Below are 26,233 nucleotides of genomic sequence, written 5' to 3' on the forward strand. Positions count from 1 at the left end.
AAGCATCAAATGGTCACAATAACTCATATTTACAAAGCAGCAGCGCATTCACTGCGTGGGTTCCCACAGGGCTTTACAAGCGCAACAAACTAATACACACGCTAACTAGAAGGCGCCCCTCGCCAACCCCTGTGAGGCAGCCACCTCTGGGGTGAGCGGCAGCAGCTGTTGATCCGCACGGAGCCCCAGGACACAATGGCCAGGCGAGGGAGGGAAGAATGCTCTGGCTCTGGGAAGCCGCGCGCTGCCCCGGGCCGACACACTCGGCCTGTGTTATTCCGATCTGACGATGTCTTTTGATTCCAACGCCTCTCTATCTGTTATCCAGGGATCACAGCTTTGCGGGCTAAGCAGCTGCCTATTCTATTACAACCAGGGGCCTCCGACCCCTGCTAACAACAAGCCTAGGATTAGGAAAGAGCTTCTTGGTTATGCACGCAAAGGGCACGCGTCCGAGGGAAACTGAGCAAGCCACATTTGGGTGGGATGGGCTACCATAGAGGGTCTTTCCAAATGATGAGGTGAGATGGTACCACTCCATGCATTATCACACTACTATGAATGGCACAGAAAAGGAGTCCAAGAAATGAGTACGTGTTGGGGTCTGGGGAGCAGCCCCTGTTACCCAGTGCACGACTGAGGGCTTTAGAGCCAGGCCCACCCATAATCAGAATTTTAGAGCGGGAAGATACCTCAACTTAGCTCAGCCTCACTTCTACTTCATAGGTGAGCAACTGTGGCCCATCAAGGAAAGGGACAGAAAGAGACACACACGGTTTCTCCTTGCTCTTTCTTTTTGCACCCTCCTTCCCAGCCCTCCTTCCCCCTTCCTTCTGCCTTCCTTCCTTCTTTCCTTCCTTCCTCTCTTTCTTCCTTCTTTCCTTTCTTTCTTTTTCTCCTTTATTTCCTTCCTTCCTTCCCTCCTTCCTTTGTTTCCTTTTACTTTTCTCTAACAATTAAAAATCCACAGATAATTTTACCAAAGTGGGCAATGCCATCGGGACCACCGGTTCACTTACATCACTGAGTTGCAGCGCGTTGAGGCGGGCTCGGCTGAGCTCAGGGTGGTCGGGGATCAGGGTGTATCTGTGTAAGGATTCCGCATCCCCCGACCTGTACAGGCGCTGTGGGTGAGACATGTTTATGGTCAAGGTAGAAGTGGCACTTGCTAAAAGTACAGGTGAGAAGCAGCTGATTCCTTCTTCTTCCCCTCCCACCCAATTGCCCACTAGATGAAGCAGAACCCAGCCCTGCCCATGGAGGGTGTCCTTCTAGAGCTCTTTTCTGTGAGGAGGGTACCTTTGTGGCCAGGGTAAGGTGGAAGTAACTGGTTTTAAATAGATCTTGTTAAAAATACCAGCCAAGATCCACTCCAAATAGGCCATAAACCAACATATTGGTTGGCCATACCTGTGTGTTTTATACAGTCTAAGATGTGTGGCTAGTTCAGAGAATTTTTGCAACTGAACACTGTGTAACAAAATACAGCCTCAGGCCTTTGTTGCTTAACATTAGTAGTAATAATCATAATATACACAGCTGATGCATCCTTTTTATTATAAAATAACATGTTCAAAAACTTAAGGTTTTCATAGTTCACCTAAGCCCCAAGAAGACACAATTTTAAAGCTCAAATTTCATCATGATGGCCTTTTCGGGGGTAGAGATTTCAAGAATTGCAAACAATTTTAGGAAGTGTTTGAGTCTCATCTATTTTTAGACAGGAAAACATCCATTCCTAAATCTACTTGGGGTTTTGCAAACAGGATCGGGTCAGTACAGTGTTGGCTCTGTGAGCACAGGAGAGCAGAGTCACTGTGTGTGTAGAACTAAACCCTTGACAATTCTGGGGGGAAAAACCCATTTAGCTTTCTGTTCCTCAAAATATATACAGGAGAGAGGAAATGAGGCTAAATTACACAGGGAGAAAAAGCAGAAAGAAGCTTTGGATGTACTTGTTCTTTTCTTTTTCTAACTGGGTTATATTAAGCTTTTAATTCCAATGCCATCTATCAGCAATTAAGATGTATCTGACCTTGTATTTGGTAAGGGCTCTTCAATAAAACTTGGCATTATCATCATTAGGATGATGGATCAACTCATAATAAGAGGCATTTATAGAGGTCTTACTGTACTCCGGGTACTTGCTAAAAGCTTTGTTTTTATTTGTTTAATCCTCATTTAACTCACTTAATCTTTTGAAATGCTTGCTATCATTATCTTCCCACTCCCACCTTCTTCAAATAAGAAAACCGAGGTTAGAAAAGATAAAGCAAATGGCCCAGGACCATCCAGACAGAAGTTCTGCACTCACATCTACCCGGGGCTGATGTGCTTCAGCACTGACCACTGAGTAGTGGAGCTCACGCACCTCAGATGAGGGAGGAGGAAAAACCCACCTCATTGCAGTGCATGTAGCTATTCTTGGCATGGACCAGGTCTGGGGAGTCGACCACTGTGGTGAACTTGATGCTGTCTGGTTTTTTACGGTATTTAGTCTGTAAGAGGAAAACAAAGATGCCCAGGAAGCTCAGTCCAACCTCATGCGTTTTTTTTTTTTTCTTCTGATAGCCATTCCACTCCACCCTCTTAATACCAAATGTACCAATGACATTATTAGAAAGCAAGTTCCTCTTCTTGATGGGCACCTAACTATATATAACGAGTATGGAATAATGAATGGTTTTCAGGTGTTTGCTCTCTTGGGGAAAGAGGATCCTCACAATTAAGGAATCAGCGAGGGCATCAATGGTGCTTGGACCCTGATCAGATCTTGTCCAAATAAGTTCTGCTATCAGCAATCTCAAAAGGCAGTGCCACCCTCGAGGAAACATCATGGCAGGGATCTTTGGTGGGGAGTTCCTTTAATGCCACCATCCCTTCCACACCATCTGAAATCAGATAGCCTGGGGATGCTTGATGTTGTGAGCAAACTCAGTAGATAGACACAAACTCCTCCCCCTCACAATGAAAGGAAGGGGCCACTTTCGATTATAATTGATAATACAGTGCACACTCTACTTATACATTTTGCCTTTGTGGTAGTGATTTCATTTGGAGGGAAATCTCATTCAGTGTTAGGATTTGGTTGCAAATGGCCCCAGAAAAAACCCTGGAAGTCCAGTGGCCCTGGGTCCCTCTTGGGTTCTCCAGGCCATACAAGAGGGTTTTCTCTTCTAAAGAAAATTCTAGGCTGCCTTTATCCTTCTGGTAGGGAGAGAATGGTACCTCGCTGATGAGTTCTCCGGCCTTCTTTGCACTCTCTATCTGTGGAGATCTCAGTGCCAGCCATCCTGTCCCTTTCATGCCCATCAGGTCCGACTTGTAGTGAAACTGCAGGAAAAAAAATCACGGGCGATTTCAGGAAAGCACCCAAGACTATCCCTGCATTTCAAGAAGGTCCTTGACTTGCAATGGCATTCATAATAATGCTCCATCGGGACAGCTATGCACTGTCATGCAAAGTCCATTCACTAAGTCATCAAGAACAGCTCTTTCAATGTGTACATTCTACCAGGAGTTAAATAATGGGTTGTGCATAAGTTACAAGAAGCCCCTGCCAGTGAATTAGTAGGATTTGAAGGGGAAGGTAATGGCTTCTGTGGACACTAAATTAAAGAGCTGAGACGGGTACTCAAATCCAGCACCCGCCAGTATTATTCTTTCCTCCTCTTGACAGTGAGGCCTTTACCACCTGCCTAAACAGAAACATTCTACGTACACACCATCCAGTTGATAAAAGGGCTATGAGTTGGAACAAATCACTTTCCCAAAATGTGACTCAGTTTCTCTCTGTGGGACCTGAAGGCTATGACAACCCCTCTGTTCTCATGACAACATCACGGAGTACTCAGGAACAAGAGCCAACTAGATTGCTGTTTTTGTGGAAGTGGCGGTAGAGGGGGCAGGAATCAATTGCTGCAGGACTTTTAAAAACTGAATCAAGTTAAACACCTGGCAAAGAGTGAATAAACCATTTTAGTCTTCTCATGCCTCAGTTTACCTCCTTCCACTGTGACTCATTAGGATTTGCTTACATTGCAAAAAAAATGGACAAAGCTTTGTCCTCCTTCTTCACTTTTAAGAGCTCAGAAGATTAGGACTATAGCCCTATTCCCAGGAGAAAACAACAAGAGGTTTTCTTTTAAGACACTGGGTTGATGAGGAGCCCCCTAAAACCATCAAATCTTAGGATGGTTCCTTGATCTGCCCACCATTACCTTCAATAAGACAGTCACCCAAATGCCTTTCTTCTTCTCTTTATGGAAATTAGGCATTTTTAAAGGTGGAAAAAAAATCTCTCTCAGGAAATTTAAAATCTGGATCTAAACGAAGTTGATGGCATTTCTCTAATTTAGATATAAGGTCTGTGGTAACGCAAAATATCACTCCGGAAATCAGCCTCTCGGCCTTTTTAGTTCCCTTTCATTTCAGGATTCACAGCGCTCCTCACAGCTGGCCTCAAAGAGAGTCCGTCTCTGATCTACTGTCTGCTGGTTAATGCCCCTGTGCAAATTCCACTCTGCCTTCCAACTGGCGAAGGGAGACATCACCCAGGCTCCGGAGCAGGTTTCAAAACCCCATGTCAGTACGATTGCTTTTTATACCGCGATCTTTCAGTCTACACCGGCAACGCTTTTGCCTTCTACTCTGATAAAGAACAGAGAAAATTGGATAAATTTCTAAGTTGCAGAGAATAATCCTGCAGGGCCTCTTCACAGCCAGGCCTTGCTCCTTTCATAAGCGAGATAAAGTGGGGAGCGCTCTTTTAACTTGCCTTTTGTCGAGCTGAACAGTACGATCGCAGGGAAGTCAGAAAGCAAGATGCAGGTTCCCCAAAGATCTGACTGCGCCTCAGACTCTCTTATAGACGGATCATCTATTGATATCTCAGCTCCCAGCCCAGCTTTGACTATTCACGCAGACCCTAAAAACAACACACCTGCCCCAGACTGCATGATAAAAGAGGGAGAGGGGCAGGGAGTTGAGAAGAATCAGCTACTCAAAGAACGGTTTTGGAGAAGGAGTCTAAGATAATAATAGACATTCCCAAACTGGCCGGCTGAATCGGGCTGTCCAAACGGTCTTGCTCTTTACCTTCTGCATCCTACGTCTGGAAGCCACCTGCAGATTCATGCATGGGGTTTCTGGTACCCAAACTTTACAGGGCCGTGTTGCAAACAGTCTCTGGGTTCTAATGAACCCAGGAGGTGCCTATAATAAGGGGTATATTTGTCATGTGAACCAGAAATATTATCACACATCACCTTGCACGTAGTGGGGCTCACTTAAGACCCATGATCTCATACTGTCCTCACACCGGCCTGCCAGCCAGGGAAGGGTTCTTATTCGCAGGCACACAACAATTTTGGTGTCCAAATGATGGGTGGGACTCTCTGAGGAGCCATGAGCTGCTATAATCTAGAGACCACTGTGGTTAGAAGCATAGAGTCAGGAGCCAGAGTACCTGGGTTCATAATCCAGCTGAGGAAGCCACAGAAACCAAGCCAGAGATCAAGAGATCAGAGCCGGAAGCCCTGCTGCACCTCTTACTAGCTATGTGGTCCTGAGCAAGTAATTTCCCTGTCAGCTTGTGGCCTGGGGAAAGTTACTTAGGCTATTACTGATGTATCTGTAAAAACAGAAGTAAAAGCCAGAAGTGGTGGCCCATGCTTGTAATCTCAGCATTTGGGAGGCTGAGATGGGAGGATCATGGTTCATGGACAGCCTCAGCTACTTAGGCCCTTTGCAACTCAGTGAGACCCTATTCCAAAATAAAGAATAAAAAACAGGGCTTGGGGTATAGCTCAGAGGCAGAATGCCCCTGGGTTCAATCTCTAGTACCACAAAAACAAACAAACAAAAACAAAACAAGAGTAATATTTGTACCTACCTAGATAGTAAATGAGATTGTGCAAAATAGCTATCCTAATGCCTCTTCTAGGAAAAGGGTTCCATATGCATTAGCTATTGTTATTGCTGTTTTCTAGTGAGGAAGCGGATGGCCTGAGGAGCTTCAGGAATCTACCTAGAACACACACCCGTGAAGGGTGGGACACGTGCTTTCAGGACCGCCTGCAGCCCCGGAGTGAGATCGTGGTGGGAGCACGGAATAGCAGACTTGCAAAGGACTGAAGAAGCGGTGGGAGTCGCCTGCATCCATGACAGACATTGCCAGGGACACCCCGTGCATGTCAGGTGAGCTCCCGAGAAAAGCAGGATTCGGGCTGACAAGGGCTCTGGTGGCCTTGGGGCCCTCAGCCCTGGCCCTGAGCATCTTGGCTTCTCAGGCCTGCCCTGAAGCTTTCTTTCTGGGTGGAAGGGAGAGGGAAGGAAGGAGAAACAGCTCAACTGACTGGACTCCTTCCCACACTGCCAAGTCGCCATCCAGCGAACTCCCGTGGAGCATTTGTTTCCTTTTTGACATAAAATAGCTGATTAAAATTGAATTTTTCATAACAATAATAATAAAACTGAAGTCTCAGACCAGCTGCTGGGCATCTTGAAGTCTACTGTTTATAGCATCTTGGAATTTTCAGACACCCCACTTAACCAATGTATAGTCTAAAAAACACTGCATGTATTCTGAAATTTAAGCAGCCATATGTGTTAGTGCACACCTATAATCCCATTACTTGGAAGGTTGAGACAGAAGGATCATGGGTTTGAGGCCAACCTCAGCTACTTTAGTGAGACCCTAAGTAACCTAGTGAGACCCTATTTCAGAATACAAAGGACTGGGGTATAGCTCAGAAAGCCCCTGTGTGCAATTCCTAGTATCATAATGACTAAGTAAATAAAATTAGGCAAATAACATCTTAGCCTTTGAAAATTTAATTCAGACCCTGTTTTTCAAATGTCAGTATCAGAGTGTCAACTACCATTTATCCTTTTTGAATTATGTCCTATTTTTAGTGTTAAATATTCTTTTTTTCCCCAGAAATACAGTGATATAAATTATAATTTCAGGTAGCATTTCGCCTTTTCCCCTTATTCAGTAAGATAGAATCCGACATTATTTGGATCCCATCATTAATTTTTCTCCCACGAATCCTAAACGTCTGAGATTCTGGGTCAGACCAGTCCTCTTTGCTCTCCCAGTACAGAGCTGAAGGCTTGGAAAGCAGACGTTTGCTCCAGGACAGCGAAGGGCAAAGCCAGGCTTCCGACACGCCCCTTCCGGCTCCAGGCTGAGGTTCCCTAACTCTCCCCAGTGGCCTCCTACGCTCCTCAAGAGCCTGTCCTGCTCGGCAGTTTCTCCTCTCCCAAGACATAGGCCGTTGACCAGAGGGTGCCTGGTTGGGCACTGGAGAGTCACCCTCCGAGCTGTTTGTTCTTGGGGGTCTCAAGATGGCCTAGTGCAGGGAGACTCTGTGACTGGAACTTGAGCAGTGCCTAAATCCCCTCTGTGGGGCCCAGCTGAGCTTGCCCTACTCAAGGCTTGACCTCATGGGGAATGATGCCATATTGCAGCACCAACAAATCACGATTAATAATGAATGAATGAATAAAATCACTATTTACTAATGAATCACCAATGGTGTGTTCATAACCTCACCCCCTGCAACTCACACACTTATGGCCATGTATAGTTTATGAACAGGCATCGCTCTGAAGACAACCAGGACTGGGAGCCTTCGTGGAGGGAACTAAGAGCAGCCAGTACTCCCGTGTTTCCAGGGGCCAGGCACTGTGACAGGGCTTCCCAGAGACCAATACTCAACTGAATACTGCTTCCTTAACCAGAGCTAATTATCTCATGTTTTTGGTTGATGCTATGGGCAACTAGAGGATTGAGACCTGAGATAATTGCTAAATACCCTGCAACGCATAGGACAGACCCCATGCCCAAAGAAATATCTGGCCTAAAATGTCCTAGCTCTTGAAGTTGAGAAAACCCGGTATTGATGATAAGCGTTTCTATGACAACGGGTCCATGTTTTTCACTCTAAAACAAAAGTAAGTCCCTCCTAGGGTTCCCCTGGAGGAGGGAGATGATGCACAGCACTGTGCCTACCGCTCTGCACACCTCTCATAAACACTGACCATGATCACACCTTCACCATTACCACATCCCAAGTCGTTAGTCTGAGCTCTCAATGTCTGGCCTGGCATCTACACTGTACCATCAGGGGCATAAATCCCCTGCTCTGAGTTCCTTTCAAAGGAGCAGGAGGGCTCAGAGAGGGTTGTGGAGCCAGCCCCACCTTGGCACCTCCATAAAATAAAATAGGAGTGTCCCCCATAAAATAGGAGTGATAAGTGTCCCCTAATGGTACGCACTAGTAGATTCAGCCATGGTAGCAGTAGCGGTACCTGCTCCCATCACCACCTCCATCCTCCCTGCCCTCTCTCTGCCTCCATCCCCCATCAGACCCCCTCACTCACTTGCTTCACTCCAGCCTCAAATATGCTGGTACTGCTCCTGTGCAGGCCCTTAGTCTTTGAACTTACCATTCTACTTGCCCAGAATTCTCAATCCCCTTCTTTCATCTATTTTAGGCCTTTTTGTTCATGTCACCTTTCCAATGAGAATTACACACACACACACACTCCCCTACCCCAATTCCCTGCCCCATTTGCACATAGCACGCTTCTCCATCTGATATATTATATATTTCCCTTATTGATCATGGTTTACCTCCTTCCAGGATAACAAAAGTTGTGAGAACAGTAGAATTTTTTTTTTTACTATTTTGTTGACAGCTGTATTCCCAGTGTCTAGTACATGACAGATGCTCAATAAATATTAGTCAAATGATTGAATAAATGATCCCAACCTAGGTGAAAAAGGGTAAGCAAGTCACTGTTTGGGACTAGAGGGTCCTGAAGGCCAAGGAAGTGGCAGCCATTCACACTGGGAGATGTAGGAGGAAGGAGATGGGCTGTTTTATAGCCCACAAGGTCCCTACCTCACTCTGCAGGGCGTGGGCTTTCTTGGCCCAGGCCAACTTCAAGTCCTCAGGCAGCGCTGTGAACTCATGGCACTGGGTCCGGTAGTCATGGTCACTGGCCAGGGCCTGGGCCTTCCTGGCGTGGACCAGGTGGACCATGTCCATGGGCAGGTGGCACTGGGCCTGGCTGCTGGCTGCCTCCTTCTTATATTGAAGTTCGCTCTGCAGCTGACCCATGAGCTGGCAGTGCCGCAGCCGGGGATCCTCGTCCACGCTCCGGACCCCGATGAGCCTCCCTCGCTCCTTCACAAAGTCATGTCTATAGAGAAACTGGAAGAGAGGCCCAGCTGGTCAGAGCTCGGCACCTGCTTAAACTCCATCCATGCATTCTCAAGCAGGCCCTAGAAACATCACCTCTTCTTACCCTAGGAGGTAACAACGATAAGAACCACCAGGGTAGGGTCAGCCTAAGAGTACACCCTCTCCCTGGGGGAGGAACAATTAAAGCATTGCCCCATTCCCCCTACCTAATTAAAAGCAGATCCTCAGAACCAAAGCAAGGGCCTCTGTGTCTTATGGCCAAAAGGAATTTATCAAAAAAGGTAGAAGAGAGACTCGTGCTTCATCTGTTTGCACTTGGCAAAACATTAAACCCAAAAGACAGATCCGTTTATTTGAAGTCCACATTTTTCCGTGAATTGTTTGTGGGAAAGAGAAAGTCACCTTCATGTCCCAAAGCTGTGGACGTTATCAACAGAGAGGCTGAAACGCAGCTGGCACACCCTACAAGGCAGTGCAGAGAGCCAGGGGGAGCTGTCACTGCCCTCTCGCAGTCCCCATGGCGAGACCTCTCTCTAACTCTGGGTGCGGTCACAGAACGGGCGACGGCTCGCAGGGACCGCTACCTAGACTCTGCAATTAGAAACGAATCATATGCTCCTTCCTGCTGCAGACCTTTGCCTCAACTGAGCTTGTGATTAACAGAGCCCTTTCTCTCCCGCCCTCCGTCAAAGGATCTCATTCATAACTAATAGATTCTGCAGGTGACATCCTGTCTCACATGGTTATAGATCTGCTTTAATTCATGAAAATCAGCTGCAGACATTGTTTTACATGAAGTTAACAGAAATTAGGCGAGATGGAAGGTCATCGAATTCCACTCACATCGCTGGCTATGTCTCCAGAGGCCCGAGCAGCCTGGAAGGGGAGGGCATCTAGTGTCAGCTTGCAGCCTTGAGCACGAAGATTATGCCAAGACTCCTTGTATTTTGCCTAAAGTGGGAACGCATGTACATCTTAAAACATAATTACGTGAATCAGCAAACAAAGGCTACCCCTTTTCATTTGTAACACAGCATTGCAGAATCAATTTCTCATGAGCAAAAGCTTACTACTTGGCAGAGAAAGTCGGTTAGCGCACATCCTGTGGCAGGCTCTGAGCACATGTATCGTGTATGTTCATACATAATACTTATTAAAAGGCAGGCGGACTTAAAATGGGCATCCAAAACATGCATTTTACGAAGCTCTTGTGACTGCCAGGAAGGTCGTGGTTAGAGCCCTTCACAGACACAAACATGCTTAGGAGCATGCTTGAATTTCAGCTGCAAGTGAGGCTTACATCACTCAGATTGGCTGCATTTGTTTTCGCTCGGACAAACTCCGGCAGACCCAGGGTCACTGTGTACTGGTGTCTCGCATCCTCACCGGCTGCCTTATAAAGACGCTGCCCCCCCAAAGAAAAGGCAAGAAGATAAGTGGCATGTATTTTTGCAGTGCTAGATGCCCCTCGTTTCCAAATGGGGAGACAAGATCGTAAAAGGCCAGTCGCTGTGCTTGGGCATGCTTTCAACCTTGGGAAAGATGCTCCTTCCCATACAGTCTTCAGGAGTCGACTGGAGTGAAGTCACAGTAATATATAAAGAATTCCAATACATAAAGAATTGCATTTGTCCTCGCTAAATAACAGGACAGGGAATGACATACAAATTTGAGAATACTACTGACATGCTTCAAATCAAAGACCTTTTCCTTGAGGGCACAAGACCAGGGATATTGAAGAGCCCTGCCTGATGGGAGGGAGGTGTCCCATCCTGGTCTGCATCCTTTCCCAATAATGCCCTGGGATCCTTCCTGTGAGTGAACTCATGCCAGGGCAGCCCGGGCTGGCACTGTCTGCTACAGAGCATCAATTATCGTAGTCAGAAATAGGAATGTGGTTGTTGAGTTCTCTGGGGCCAGAGACCATTATAAAAGGCACCACTGCCCCACAGCACTTGGCTCACAAAGAAGGTGAGAAAGGTTAAGTAAAGAATTTACAATTGATAATATCACAAGATGATGAATTCCATCTCTCTGGACTTCCCTGATCTCTGGCTGTCACTTCTTACATTTTGACTTGACTTGGGAGGAATGTGGAAACCAGATTTCACCTGACTTGTAAAAGTTAGATGGGGGAGAATCTTAAAACCTAAAAATGATTCAACATTCATGTCTCTGCTCAACTATTTCAAGGTCATAAAAAAGCCACTGTAAGAAGAAGGAGAACCACCAAAAGGGTAGGAAAGATGGTGGTAAGGAATGGGATTCCTTCCCCTGCATCTCTCCTTTGCTAGAGATAGTAAAATCTAAGTCAGATAAATAGCAAGGGAGAAGAAAAGGAGGTGGGAATAGATAAGCCTGGCAAACACCATATCTTAGGACTCTACTTAGATAACCACAGATGCTTCCTACAATGTCCATAAGAATGACAAAAGAGGATTGCTTAAGCCGATATGTGCCTAGATAGAATAAATGAATTATAGGCCAGAATGTTTCATGCTTTACTGGGTAAAAAAATTATCTGAGGCTCTTGTTAAATGGCCTTTGGGTTCTGTGGCTCTAGGGTGGTGTATGAGGTTGGGCACTTCCAATATGCTCCCAGGAGATGCTCTTGTGTCTGATCCATGCCAGCACTAAGGATGGAGACTGTGGACTAAACTAGATTCCCAGTTGGGCCTTCTTTTCATCTGGAAAATGTTTAGGCTCTTTATAATAATATTTTTCTTTCCAACCCCCCATACAAATACTTGTGCTGTTCCCTTTCCTCCTGTTCACAAACATTTATATATGTATGTATATATATATATATATATATATATTTGGTGGTACTGGGGATGGAACCCTTCTACCTCCGGGCTATACTCCCAGACCTATTTTATATTTTATTTGGAAACAAGGTCACTTAAGCCAGAGGGGCTGGCTTCGAACCTGCGCGATCCTCCTGTCTCTGCCTCCCAAGTGTGGGGATTACAAGCGTGTGCCACCACGCCCAACTCACACATATTTTTAACTCTCTAGGAGTTTTTTAAAAAGCCATCAGGAGCCAGGTCTGGTGGCGCACTCTTGTAATCCAGCATTTGGGAGGCAGAGACCAGAAGATCGTGGTTCATGGACAGCCTCAGCTACTTAGTGAGTTCCTTCACAACTCAGTGAGACTCTATTTCAAAAATTAAAAAAAAAAAACTTAAAAATAGGGCTGGGGTATAGCTTGAAGGTACAATGGCCCTGGGTTCCATCCCCAGTACTGAAAAAAAAAAAAAAATCAGGAGGTTTTACCTCATTGGTAATCTGGTTGCTGAACTTGGCGTGAAGGAGGTTGGGAGTATCCGTCACGGCTGTGTATTTGAATGACCCGGGATGCTGACGGTATTTACTCTGAATCCAGGAACAAGAAGAAAGATGATGACTCCATATGGCTTACACACAGTTCTTTGAGGCCTAGTTGAAGCCTCATTTTTAAAGGCTGCTGGCCTATTGCTCCAGAATCTTATGGGCCACTTGCTCTTGTGACCTCAGAGCTCACTGGGATGGAGAAATAGGAGGACAGACAGTGGACTGAATCGCCACTCGGCAGTACAGCGAGAGCTCGGCCTCTGCCATGGGAGTGAACATCACCATTTAGACTTGCGAGTTGTTCCTGAACGGAGACCCCAGCTCTTGGGCTTGAGGGCACAACACTGGCGACTGTGCAGATTCAAACTTTGCACATGCCTGTGCCCTAGGAGACCAGGACTCAGAAAGCCGCCAGTGCGGCCAGGCCTCTGTGCTTACTTTTAAAGTTCTAAGCAGGATCTGATGCCGCAGGAGCTTTGGAACGCCTGGCTTCAGCAGCTTCCTTGGCCAAGCAGAGCATGAGTGAGAGATGGGCACCCAAGGAAACACACTGGGGGCGACCTGAGCTCTCAGCTGGATGCTGGCGCTGCCATTCCCAGGCCTCATACCCCCTGTCCTGCATCTCCCATGAACAGAAGTCCCGTCACCCCCTCAGAGGGGAGCTATATTCCCCAGGAGTTCAGAAAGCCTGGAATTTTGAGACTTCTGTATTTTTGCCAAGGAATGATCACCAATTTTATAGCAACTCTTTCATAAGCAGTGTTTATGGTAGTACTAATTCTCACAAAAGCTCACTGAGGAAGGTATGAGCATCCCCATTTGACTAATTAAGAAGGTGAGGTTCAGAGAGAGCAGGTCACTGGCCTGAGGTCACAGCCAAAGAGCTCTGGCTTGGAATTTCCAACTCTATCTGTTGGTCCCCAAAGCCTCTCTGCTTGGCATTGTACCACAGGGTGACTCTTCAAAGGACCACAAGGAAAGTACATCTTATGAGCCACAGGGTAATTTTTATATGTTAATAGAGGAACTGACTTGATCTGAATGAAGAATACAGTAAGAAAAGAAGCCGGGCAAGAGGCGCACGGCAGTGAGCTGCCATTGCTAACAGCTCAACCCCCAGCTGGCTTCACCAACAGGAAGAGACCAACTGTGGAGACCACCTCTGCCATGGAAGTATACCGATGCCCGTCGCCCCGCCAGGGTCCCCAGTCACCTCGCTGATGAGTTCCGATGCTTTCTTCCTCCCTTCGATCTCTAACGTGCCTGGGATGACACAGGGAACACCTCGCATAAAGTTCAGGTCTGAGCGGTACAAATTCTGCAAGGAACGACACAACGAATCAGAAAGGCCGGACTCTCAGAACAAGGGCAAAGAGAAGCCAGGGGTTCCGTGGCATGGGCTCTGTCATTATGAGAACTCAAGGCCGAGTCCAGGTCTCAGGGAGACTCAGCGATCGCACAGCTGTTTCCTAGAAAATGCTCATTAGGGGGAAAATGTAGGTCAGAAGAAAATAATTCTGCTGTCACTTGTTTCTGAGTGACTGTTACAGCGACGCTAGACAGATTTTCATTTTAATGTGGGCTATCAAAAAATAAACGCTGGAGTGGATTGTGGTTAGAAAGCCAGTCGTCTCGGGGCACATGTGCAAATGGCTTAACAGGTCTTCTAAAACAAAAACCCAGCAGCAGCGGGTGGCATTAATTAATCATGGGTTAAGAAAGAACTAATAAACGAAGCTAAAATAACCTGGCAAAACCTGTCTGAGTCTGTGCGGGCAGAGCGGATGTGTGTCCCTGCGTGATTTCGAATGACAGTTTAAAGAATCCCCAAATTCACTCCCCTCGGCCAGCGAGGCACCTCCTGGGCCCGCTGCCTTCCAATTGCCGTCCCGACAGGAGGCAGGGAGAGCCAGGGCTCTCTACAAGTGACAGGGGGCCGTGCGCTGAGCGTGGCAGCTCCCTCGTTCCTGACAGTGGATGTCAAGCAGAAAGCACTGTACACAGACATAAAACTCCAAGAGACGACAGACAGCGGGCCTGGGCGCCGCTCGGCTTGCCGACACCGCCAATCCAAAGAAAAAGGTGCAGTGCCTGCTTCTACTTACATACATGAGCCTGTTACCTGCAAAGCACACAGCACACAAATTTTGCAACCTGAGAAATAAGGTGGGGACCAGGAAGGATCCTGCTGCTCACAGGGGAGACTGTGTGCCTCCCCTCTGAGGCTTCCTGACCCTGCTGGGCCTGCCTGCTTCAGGAAACAGACACTGGAAGCTACATACACACATCAAGGGAGCCTGAAGAGGCCTTGGAAGGGCCCAGGGAGCATCGCTGGGGGCCCGATTTCCTGGACCTCCCCCTACACTCTCCTCTCCCTAACATGGGTTCATTCAATGGATGGACTCTGAGCAGCCTCTCCCAATACATCTCAGCTCTCTCTAGAAGAGGGGACAAGAATGCATGCAGCACCAAGAGGAATCCTCCTTTCAACTTGAGACCAAAGGCAGAACCGCTGGCAAACGTGAGCATGGGAAATCATGACCCTGGACAGCATCACTGCCACTTGAACCTCAAGTTCATACCCAGCACCCCTATTTCTCCCATATCGTTATGGCATCACAGGCCAGCTATTTACCTTCTGTGCAACTCACTGCGTTTGTACAATGGGGATAAAGACTATCCAAACAGGGTTACGGGAAGGACGGAACAAGATAATGTGTGAGAAGAGATTGCATGAAATTCAGCAAAAATACTCAGTAAGCGGTGGTCCTCCTTGTTAGGTTACGACAGCTCTGCGGTGGAGCCATGCAGGAACCCTCGGGCTGTATTTCAAAGAAAGCTACATGTTCAGGATTCCCAGCCTCTGGAGCCCTCATGGAGCAACAGGAGCTTGCTGGTCACTGCCTTGTGGCGAACCTGCGATGAGAAGGGTCTCGGGGAGAGGCCCGGCCTCTTTACCTCACTCTGTAACTTGTGGGCCTTCTTGGCACAGCTCAGCCTCAGGTCTTCTGCCAAGGATGTGTACTGGGGGAGCGGGTGTCTGTAGTCCTGGTCGCTGGCCAGCGTCTGAGCCTTCTTGGCATGCACCAACGTTACCATGTCCAACGGCAGATGGAAGTGTGCCTTTGAGTGTTCAAAGCCTTTCTTGTAATTCACCTAGAGGGGCAGACAGATCAACAGCGGTGATTTCAAAGCCACTCTTTGCAGCATGACCATCGGGGAGAACAACTGTCCTGGGTCAGCCTAGGGGATGTTCCTGACATGGCCAGCACTCCTCTCCTGTGGGCAAAGGCCTAATAAGCAGAGCTCGACTCCAGGTCCTGACCTTCACTATCCCAGCTCTGGGAGGGCATTAATCTGGGTAAAGGAGGCTCATGGTCTCTATTCTAGGAAAAATACAGACATTCAAGGCACAGGCAGTGTCAGGGATTCCCTTGCTCAGTTCTTTCGATCTTTCTGTTTTTCAGAGGCAGGAAGATGCATGGCTGGCCTGTACTCTGTCCACCATCTTCTCTCTTCGAGCTGGGCTCTCGCTCCTATTGTCCACACAGGTTTGTGGTTTAGACACCAGGGGCTCTACTCTCACACTAGCATGGGAAGAGCATCCCGAAAAGACTGCATGACTTCCTAGTCGAGCCAAGAGCCAGAGCAATGGATGGATGCTTGGCGGGCCAGTCTGAGGATAGATACTTCCAATTCCTCAAATATATCCCAAGAGAGGAAGGGAAGCCCTCTCCACGCGGCCATCTCCACACAGTCCTGGGAGGAGCTCTGTAAAGGTCTGTGAAACCCACCCAGGGCTTTCTGGGATATCAGATGCTTGGATACCACCTCTTCTTCCTCTCCTTCACCTTCCTGTTGCCGCCCAGACCTCCAGCTGCTCCTCCTAACCTCTTACTCCCATCTCCATGGATCCCACCCTCATCCTTAGCACAAGCCCCAGGACAATTCATACCTAAACCCAAACTCAAAGGTCAGCAAGCCAGGACAGAAAGCAGGACCCATGTTAGAAATGGGGAAACAGAAGCAGAAAACAAAATGTGAAGCTGGTGAAAGGGTGTGAGACCCAGATCCAACCTCACTTCCTGGCCTTGGCCCTTTTAGCGGGCCTGGGGCAAGGGACTGAATCCCTGGGTCTCCAGCTCCTTATCAGTAAACCACAGTGAATAGCAAGGTGGAGTTCCTAGAGATGGTGTGAGGTTAAATGACACACTGCACATTCTGTAACATGGTGGGTGCAGATTTCACCACTGATATTAGCCAACTCACATCTATGGAAGGAGGCAGCGTGTATATAAGAGTGCAAGACCTGGGAGGGTCACCATCAGCGATGGGGATGGTGGTAGACTTGGAGACCTACTTTTGTAGAGGTAGAATAAATAAGTAATGCAAAAAGCAGGGGGGAGGAGGGGTGGCCACAGAGCAGAAGAGCACAGATCTCTCTAAGTGGAGCTGTCTGCAAACAATGTCAGCCATCCTCAGCCTTCAGGAACCCAGTCTATCTTCTGGCCAGGAGTCTCAAATTTTCATGTAAACATTTCCACTTTTAAATGTTTGCAATGAATTCACTCCACAGACCAAACAAAATACCTCTTGCAGGCCAACTTCAAACCACAGGCCACCACTTGCAGCCAGTGGTCAAAAGCAAAAAACATCCAGCCCGGAAGGGAACTAAGGGGTCAACTCATACAACCTCTTTGTGTAGAGGAAGAAGCTAAAGCCCAGAGGCAAATTAATGACATGACCAATATCCTCTTCTAGAAGGAATGACAGGAGCCGGCTGTGCCATGAGCATCCCGAGGTGGGGCCCCTGGCTCTCAGGGTCTTTCCCCCATGAGCATCACTAGGCAGGCTCCCTGGATCCCAGGGTCTTTCCCCATGAGCATCGCTAGGTGGGTCCCCCTGGCTCCCAGGATCTTTCCCCCATTAGCATCGCTAGGGCAGGCTCCCTGGCTTCCAGGGTCTTTCCCCCATGAGCATCCCTAGGTGGGGCCCCTGGCTCCCAGGGTCTTTCCCCATGAGCATTGCTAGGCAGGGCCCCTGGCTCTCAGGGGCATCCTTAGCCGGAGCCCCCTGGCTCCCAGGATCTTTCCCCATGAGCATCGCTAGGTGGAGCCCCTGGCTCCCAGGGTCTTTCCCCCATGAGCATCACTAGGCGGACCCCCAAACGCTCAGGGTCTTTCCCCCATGAGCATCGCTAGGCTCCCAGAATCTTTCCCCGTGAGCATCCCTAGCCAGGGCCCCTGGCTCCCAGGTTCTTTCCCCATGACCATCCCTAGGTGGGCACCCTGGCTCCCAGGATCTTTCCCCACGAGCACTGCTAGGCGGGGCCCCGTGGCTCCCAGCGTCTTCACCCCCACTTACATCACTCTGCAGCGAGGTCGCATGCACTGAATGTGCGAGGCTGAGATCATCTTCCAAGCTCCGGGAGCCAAGCATCTGTCCTTTCATTCTCTCAAATGCCTCTTTGTATTTGTACTAAAGGGAAAGAGAGCAGGAGAGAGTAACAGCTCGGGGACAAGGGACACGGAATGGAAGAGGTGGGTATTGGGCGAAAATGTTTTGTTCTTTTGACAGTCACTGGGTGAGTTAAAAGAAAACGCGCGGGAGTCGTCAAAAGGTCTGTTCTTTCATATGCAAGACTCCCAATGACTAAAGGGCTCCGGTATGAAATGGCAGGACACATTAGCACTTGGGCGGCCCGGGATGGAGGAAGGTGCGCGCATTGTTAACGGCCCTCACGTAGACTCGCTTTATGGAAACTCTTGGTAGAGGGTGCATTTCATCTGCCCAGGGTCCGTGTTTACTGTCTAGCGTTTGGCTTTGTAGCCCAGGCTAGGGAATTTTTTGTTATGTGTTCTTTCTTGCTGGTCGTTACCTGATTGCCCTAACACAGTCAGTTCGGAGAGGAGAGGATATTATCCCCAGGCAAAAGAAGACAGGGGTTAGAGGCAAAAGAGTAAAAGCTGGCGAGGATTAAACACTGCCACAGCAATGGATGCTCACGTCGCTTATGATTTCACCAGAGGCCTTTGCTGCCTGGAACGGAATGGCATCCAGCCTCAGTTTATAGCCCCCGTCTCGAAGTTTGCTCCAGGATTCCTTATAGCGCGTCTGCCAGGAAGATGTACACACATAAAGACCTTTGTGTGACCCGGTGGGTTCCTAAACTCCGCTTTTCCAAAATGGGAATCTGGACTGTTGTGGGCTTCTGTCCCCTACCCCAACCCTCATGGGGCTAGAGATCACTGTGGCTTAGAACAAATGTTCGAGTGGTTCCTGCCTCCCACCCACTCTTGGTGGGTAAGGCCATAGAGGGGAGGGGTTACAGCAAGGGATCTAGAGTCAGACCCAGATTTTCCTGAGCAGCAAAGTAACTGGAAGGAGGCACAAGACTGCTTTTGCATGGCTCTTTGTAAGATAAAAGAAGCCTAAAGTCTCAATGGAAGAACAGGACTGGCTGGAGGGAGACAGAAACTATGGAGAGCAGGAGCTAAGCCCCCAAGTATCTCTGTGGCGTTGCCACTCGAGAGACTTGGCTTTACTGAGATGCTCCCATATTTCAGCTCCTGCTTGCAAAGGCCCTTTGTCCTAAGGCAGGTAGCTTTCCTTGCTTCCTTCACTCCAGTGAGCCCGACTCTTCTGCAGACCCCAACACATTATTTGCAGAGCCCAATGGAAGCAAAAGTGTGTGTTCCCTTGTTTAAAAAGACCACAGTTTTCAAAATGGTCACAGAAGAACATTAAGGCAGCTCAGGCTCTTTTAAGAGCAGGGACAGTGCAGGCTCTCCTAAGAGCATGAAGTACCCCGACCTTCCAGCAGGGACCCCAGGTGAGGTGAGGCCCACAGGTCAGCCTCACCTCGCTGATGTTCATGGCATTCAGCTTGGCCAGCAGGACTTCCGGCAGGTCTGCTGTCTGCGTGTAATGATGTTTTATGTTTTCTCCTTGTTCCCTGTACAACCTCTGTGGATGGAGCGAGATTTTTTGCATTAAAACCAAGGCTTCCACCCACAGCCTTCAGCCAATTTACACTCCAGGAGAACAAGGCGTTGCAGCTGCCGTGCCCTCGGGGATGCATGATCATGGGCACCCGATTTCTTAGCTAGCATGGTGATGCACACGTCATTCTCACCTCCATTCTACTTTCCAGCTCAGAACATGACAGTCCAAAACTTTGCCCCCTGTGAACGCTCTACTCTTAATATAGTGCTGAGCTGAGTGTCAAATGAGAAAATGAGGTCTAGCTTTTATCGAGTAATTCGGTTATTAACTATAAGCAGTGAGGGGATCAGGATGAAGAAAACGCCCGAGAAGAGAAAAGAGCTTTGTGAGGCTTTCCCATGCCCACCCCGTCCTTATCCCCTCCCCATCTGAAGGATGCTTGCCCTAATGCATGTCCTGTGGGTGGGTGTGCGGTTCTTTTCACGCACAACTCCTATCTGAGTTTCTGATGTCCTCGTAGCTTGCAGTGACATATGGAGTTGCCATCAGCTGCCAGAGGAAGTTTCTAAACCAGGCTTTTCCATCCCAAATCTTATCAGCCGTGTCCAAGTTTCTGCGTATCACAGCAGTGCCCCCTAGAGTTCGTTAGGGTAAGGACCCAGCAAGGATTGTTTTTCTTGGAAGAAATTCTTGTTTGACCATCTGTGTTTCTCAGAATTCAGTTTGATTTTGATGGGCTGATCAACAAGAAGTTATAAATTCCTAAGCCCAGAAATTTGGAAATCACCCCATCTCATATTCTGACAGGCCCCCGGCCAATTTCAAAGCACCTGTCCAGAGAGGCACAGCTGGACTAATTTGCTGGGAAGCAATGGAGGGAATTTTAAAAGCCCGACTCCCCCCAAATTGAAAATTTTCCTTGTGGTGAGTTGGATGGCTTGAAGAAATTTAAGTCAGGTTTGCCTTACACAAAGATCCATGAGATTCCTCTCCATAGAATCAGCCAAACAGAGTTAATCCAAGCCCTGAAGTGGGCCTTTATAGGATCTGGTCGGTGTTCCATTTAATCTCTACTGAACCCAGTGCTGGGAGGGTAAAGGGTCAAATCTTATTTTCCCATTATAGATGGACTATGAGAAGTGGCTTGAGAGTCAGGCTAATGTCTATAAATCAATCCCAAGTCATTTCCAATGTCTGAGGAATTGAGAGACCAACAATCCCTGCCCTTGAATCCCAAAGAGCCCTAAGCATGGCTTCAGGATTCCAATTAGCAAGAATTTCACCCAAAGTTCCAGTTCTGAAAACAACACTTTCCAACAAAAGGAAAGGGGAAAGAGGCCTCCCCACAGACAGTTCTAGAAGCCATGCAAGTGGGGAGAAAGGAGATCATTACGGGGCAGTGGAGCACAGCACCCCACTTGGCATTCTAAGTGCAGGACCGCCCCATTTGCATCCTAATGAGGAAGCACCCCTGCTAAGGGGAGCTTCGCAAAGGACAAGGAGCTCCTTCATCCTTAGGACGACAGAAGGAGCAAGCCCAAGATCCCCTCGGCTTCAATCGCACTGTTGAAAGAACAGCCCACTCTTAGAGTCATAATGTATATACATTATCACTTACATCCACTGCTTGGGTATAACTAATTCTGGCCTGGACCATCTCCGGAGTGTCTTTAATACTGGTAAACTTCAAAGCATCTGGATGCTGACGGTACTTCTTCTGTTGAGCAGGAAAAGATCAAAGCTGTGAATTTTGTGCTGTGCTTTCATGCCATTTGAAAGAGAAAATCATAGGTTGCTTGAGATTAGAGTGAATTTGTGAACATAATTATTATTCTGCTTCCTCCATCTTTATATCCTAGGTACCTTCAGGTTAATATTTGTTTCAATTTAAGAATAACCTCATGTCAATTAACATTAAAGTATTTCTACCTGGTGCAAAGACAACATCTCAAAATTAGGTTATACCAGTAAAATATTGCAGGATCCATATTTAGGAGAGGATTCTTTTTATAGGCTTTAAATATTCTGTCTCTGTTATTTACATATCTTAGTTTGGCTCTAAGAAAGAGCATTCATACTTATTTGTTCATGGAAGCTTTCTATTTTCCTCCCACAAAACGACTTGGCACAAATTATCACAGACAAATACCTTGAATTTAACTGTCAGGGAATGGATACTTTCCAATCACTTTAGAGGCTTGTTCAGTTAGTTATACATAATAATTCTTTAAAATATTTCAATCATAAGAAAAAGGGTACTACTATTGAAAGGAGCCATTATACAAGTTGAAAGACACCACGACAAAAAAATTATGAAAAACTTAAATTCTGGCAAAGATCTAGGAGCCTAATTCTGAAGTATTCTGAAAATGATGCTTAAATTAATTACTTTTTAAATTAAAGTACATTTCTGGGAAAATGAAATGGTTATTTTAATGGGAACTTGAATTTATATTTTCCCAAATCAAATAATTATTTTATAAATATCCCTCCATTTATGTAGTTGGATTTTTGTATACTGTACTAGGTTGTCTTAGACATAGCCATATCTGGCCCTCCATTTACTTTTATAAATAAAGTTTTATTGGAACACAATCATGGTCGTTCATTTATATCATTTATGGTCTATGGCCATTTTCTAGCTACTATTGTGACAGAGACCATATAAACTGCAAGGCTGAAAACATTTGTCCTCTTGCCCTTTACTGAAAAGGTTTGCTGATGCCTGCTTTATACCATGGTATGTGCGATCCCACCTGTGGCTTATTCAATAGTGCCTCCCTCTCCCTCTCTCTTTCTCTCCCCCCCCCCCCGACAGTTAAGATGTCAGCCCAATCAGACGCTAATCTAGATATGCCAGCCTGAAATGAGATAGTTGGGAAAATTTTCTTAAAGATATCTTGTCTTAGTGTGAAAACTGGTATAAGGTTAGGACATCAAGAAAGATAAGCAAATTTCTTGAGAAGTTTACAAAATTAGGTGACAAATACAGACCACTCTGAAGCCAGTGGTTCCCAAAAGATCAGGTGGCTGCCAGACTCAGCCACACCAAGAAGCATCTTGAGGCTCAGATTATATATAGTCATTTTTATTCTTTGGTTCCTTATATGAGCAGGCCCAATATTGAGCATTTGAGATCATGAATTCTCAAACCCAAATGTTTATTCCTGTAAGTTTTTTATGTTCATTCTCCTAGAAGGCCTTTCCTTAATTAGTCTGGATAACTTAGGGCAGTACTGTCTTCACTGAGGTCCCAGGTGCTTCTGAGTCTCTAGCGTTGAATAAGCTCCCTAAATATTAGGCCAATCAGAGGGAGGCTACATTGTGTGTGTGTGTGTGTGTGTGTGTGTGTGTGTGTGTGTGTGTGTGTGTTTACTGGAGACTGAACCAGGGATATTCCTAACCCCAGCCTTACTTTATTTTAAAACAGAGTTTTACTAAATTGCAGAGGGCCTCACTAAAATTGCCATAAATCGATAAACTTCTCGACTCAGCTTCCCAAGTACTGAGAATACAGATATGTGCTGCCACACCCAGCTCCAGAAGGCCCCTTTTGAAATCAACTCCGTGATGTGTCAGGTCACTGGAATGTTCTCCCATGGAAAATATCGGTGTGCAACAGAAGTCTTTTAAAAAACCAGCAGTGGTGTCTCTCCCATTTTGATTGCGCCTTCCATAGGAAAGCCTCATCAAGAAAAGGGTCCAGGAGGCTTAGAGCCGAAGTTTTCAGGAAATATGTCCATTACGGTCTCTTCCCTGTCCACAAAAGCCCAGAAAGATCAGGCTGCAAGGAAAGCAATTCAGTGTCCCCTTGTCTGCCAAGCAAGTGCGTCCCCAAATAGACACGAGGGTGGATCTGAATGTTTGATGGTGTTGGGCCTCTGTTTGCGTGCTAGCCACTGGCAATTCTATCCCCTAGAGGACATTTGCCAGTGTCTGGGACCTTTTCAGTTGTCACAACTTGGGCAGGGGGCACTGCCGGCATCCAGAGGCTAGGCATGCTGCTAAACACAGTACAAGTCCCAGGACAGCGGCCCCCCACCATCAACAAAGAGTGAGATTGTCCAGTCATAGAAAGTGGTCGGCCATATCTTCTCTCTCATTTGCAGAAGCTAGGGAGTTATCAGGACACAAGAGGGACTTTTAATAATTTTAAATAATGGAGGCGAAACCCCAGTGGAGTGATGGAGGTGGTTTAGTGGAGTGTGGCGGTGGGAAATCAGTGAAGAAAACACTTCCATTGGCGAATGTACACATGTGAAATTACCAGTGGCAATCTCAGGATCATGTATGAAGCCCACCAAGTGCTGTGTGCATGGTGTCCCTCTCACTCTGAACTGCATTATGATGGGAGACTACAATGCACCAATGAAAGTATTTAAAAATAAAGAAGATACACCAGGCATGGTGGCGCACGCTTGTAATCCCCGCGCTTGGGAGGCAGAGACAGGAGGATCGCACAAGTTCGAAGCCAGCTTCAGCTACTTAGTGAGGCTCTCAGCAACTTAGTGAGACCCTGTTTCCAAATAAAATATAAAATAGGTCTGGAAGTATTTTATAAAATATAAAATAGGTCGGCCGGGGGTAATCCCCGCACTTGGGAGGCAGAGACAGGAGGATCGTGCTGGTTCGGAGCCAGCCTCGCTGGCTTAAGAGACCCTGTTTCCACATAAAGTTAAAAAATAGGTCTGGGAGTGTAGCCCGTGGGAGTGTAGCATGGAGGCAGAAGGGCTTCCAGGAACCCCAGTACAACAACAACAACAAAATATATATATATATATATATATATATATATATATATATATATATAATAGGTCTGGAGGTAGAAAGCCTCTGGGTTCCACCCCCAGTGCCACAAAAAATAAAAAATAAAGAGCCAGGTATGGTTGTGCATGTTTTTTTCATAATCCCAGCATTTGGGAGGCTAAGATAGAAGGATCATGGTTCGAGGACAGCCTCAGCTACTTAGTGAGGCTCTTTGCAATTCAGTGAGACCCTGTTTCAAAATAGAGAATAAAAACTAGGGCTGGGGATGTAGCTCAGAGGTAGAATGCTCCTGGGTTCCATCCCCAGGATCGCAATAAACAAACAAATAAATAAATAAATAAATAAATAAGAAATATATAAGTATGCATACTTATATATTTATATATACTTATATATTTATATATACTTATATATATTTCTTATATATTTCTTATATATATGAAGAAATATATAAGTATGTATACTTATATATTTATATATATACTTATATATATTTCTTATATATATTTCTTATATATATGAAGAATTAGCAAAATATCAATAGAGCTGAGGCTGAGAACCCCTAATACAGTTTTCAAAACTGCTGCTTGCCAGGCGTGGTGGAGCATGCTTGTAATCCCCACACTTGGGAGGCAAAGACAGGAGGATCACACAGGTTTGAAGCCAGCTGCGCTGGCTTAAGAGACCCTGTTTCCAAATAAAAAAGTATAAAAATAGGTCTGGGAGTGTATCCCCGAGGTAGAAGGGTTTCCAGGAACCCCAGTACCACCAAAAAACAAAACAAAACAAAACAACAACAACAAAAAACTGCTGCTCAACACACTGTCCTAAAATGTGGAGAAATGGCCCTTTTTTTTTTTAAAACCCCCAGTGCCTTAGGGGCCAGCCAGGGTGGCTCTAGGTCAGCAGAAGCAAGATCTAAACTCAGCGGAAGTGAGACACCTCTCCCACAAGAAGGAACCAACCACGGCACCCGGCTGGACACCACGTGAAGATTCAAAATCTATTTACACTGTGGCAGAAACGGAGGAAGAAAATGTGGATAGAGTCACAAAGGGCTTTCCGGGCGCAATAAATGTGTCTTTTCATCATCTCTCCTGTGTTGCTTCATTAAAAAGGTGAGTTGGTGGGTAGCAATTGAGCCCCGTTTGATTGTCATTATTATTCATAATATCATTTGTCACCCACTTTGTTTTTGCCGGGGCTCTATGGGCCCCTACTGGTGTGTGTTTGGTATGTGGTTTCCCTCTAATTACCAGCCCTAGTCCGGGTTTGGAGGCCTTTCATGTGGCTTTGCCTTTTTCTTTGCCTTTCGAGTGGAAATTATTTTAATTTTATACAGAAGCGCCACACGCCTAATGCAGTCAGGCCCGTTGCACGCTGTCAGGAAATCTCACCTCGCTAATGAGTTCTCCTGCCTTCTTCGCCTGCTCCACATTTAATGACCCAGTGGCGACCCAGCCCGTGCCTTTCATCCACTTCACATCTGCCCTGTATTGGTTCTGACAAAGGAGAAAAAAAGAAAGAAAGAAAGAAAGAGAAAAAAAGGCAGGCCATTGTTGGTGCACAGACATTTAAAGGGCCATTAACGGCTCCCGAAGTCCCCTTGATGCCAGCTGAGTCAAATTAGATGTCCTCTTTGTCTTATCCATTTCTGCGCAGTCACAGGTAGAACTCCAAAAAGTAAATTAATTTCCCCCTTTAATTGAAGCCTTCCCTGTGGATGGCGGCTTTAGGCCCTGCCCAGCAGGGCTGGGGTGGAGCCCCTCGGTCACCCTTGACCCTCATTAGGGACTCCTCTCTACCCCGGAAAGAAGCGCGGCCGCATTGTCTGCATTGCTGGTTTTCTTGTTTAAAATGGCATGAAGGGGTGAAGAAGATGAGAATTTATGGCGGAACCCAGGTGGGAGCCATTGGAGGGGATTTCACAAGACATCCTCTGCTTCCCATGGTGGCGGGGAGGGGCGGGGGGG

General features: G+C 46.8%; 1 protein-coding gene across 1 annotated transcript in view; it reads right to left on the reverse strand.

The window, feature by feature from the left end:
* The window catches only part of NRAP (nebulin related anchoring protein), a gene marked incomplete at both ends in the record, with an annotated part of 78,013 nt that overhangs the window by 5,225 nt on the left and 46,555 nt on the right, over positions 1–26,233 (reverse strand). Inside the window, 14 exons of the mRNA XM_080694866.1 lie at positions 1,020–1,124; positions 2,400–2,498; positions 3,229–3,333; positions 8,913–9,224; positions 10,059–10,166; positions 10,516–10,620; positions 12,492–12,590; positions 13,762–13,866; positions 15,507–15,704; positions 17,913–18,026; positions 18,555–18,662; positions 19,410–19,514; positions 21,112–21,210; positions 25,658–25,762. Coding sequence (XP_080550992.1) covers positions 1,020–1,124; positions 2,400–2,498; positions 3,229–3,333; positions 8,913–9,224; positions 10,059–10,166; positions 10,516–10,620; positions 12,492–12,590; positions 13,762–13,866; positions 15,507–15,704; positions 17,913–18,026; positions 18,555–18,662; positions 19,410–19,514; positions 21,112–21,210; positions 25,658–25,762 — 1,767 coding nt within the window. The remainder of the gene's footprint in view (positions 1–1,019; positions 1,125–2,399; positions 2,499–3,228; positions 3,334–8,912; positions 9,225–10,058; positions 10,167–10,515; positions 10,621–12,491; positions 12,591–13,761; positions 13,867–15,506; positions 15,705–17,912; positions 18,027–18,554; positions 18,663–19,409; positions 19,515–21,111; positions 21,211–25,657; positions 25,763–26,233) is intronic.

This window comes from Muscardinus avellanarius (genome assembly GCF_963383645.1).
Source record: "Muscardinus avellanarius genome assembly, chromosome: 4".
NCBI classification, from domain to species: domain Eukaryota; kingdom Metazoa; phylum Chordata; class Mammalia; order Rodentia; family Gliridae; genus Muscardinus; species Muscardinus avellanarius.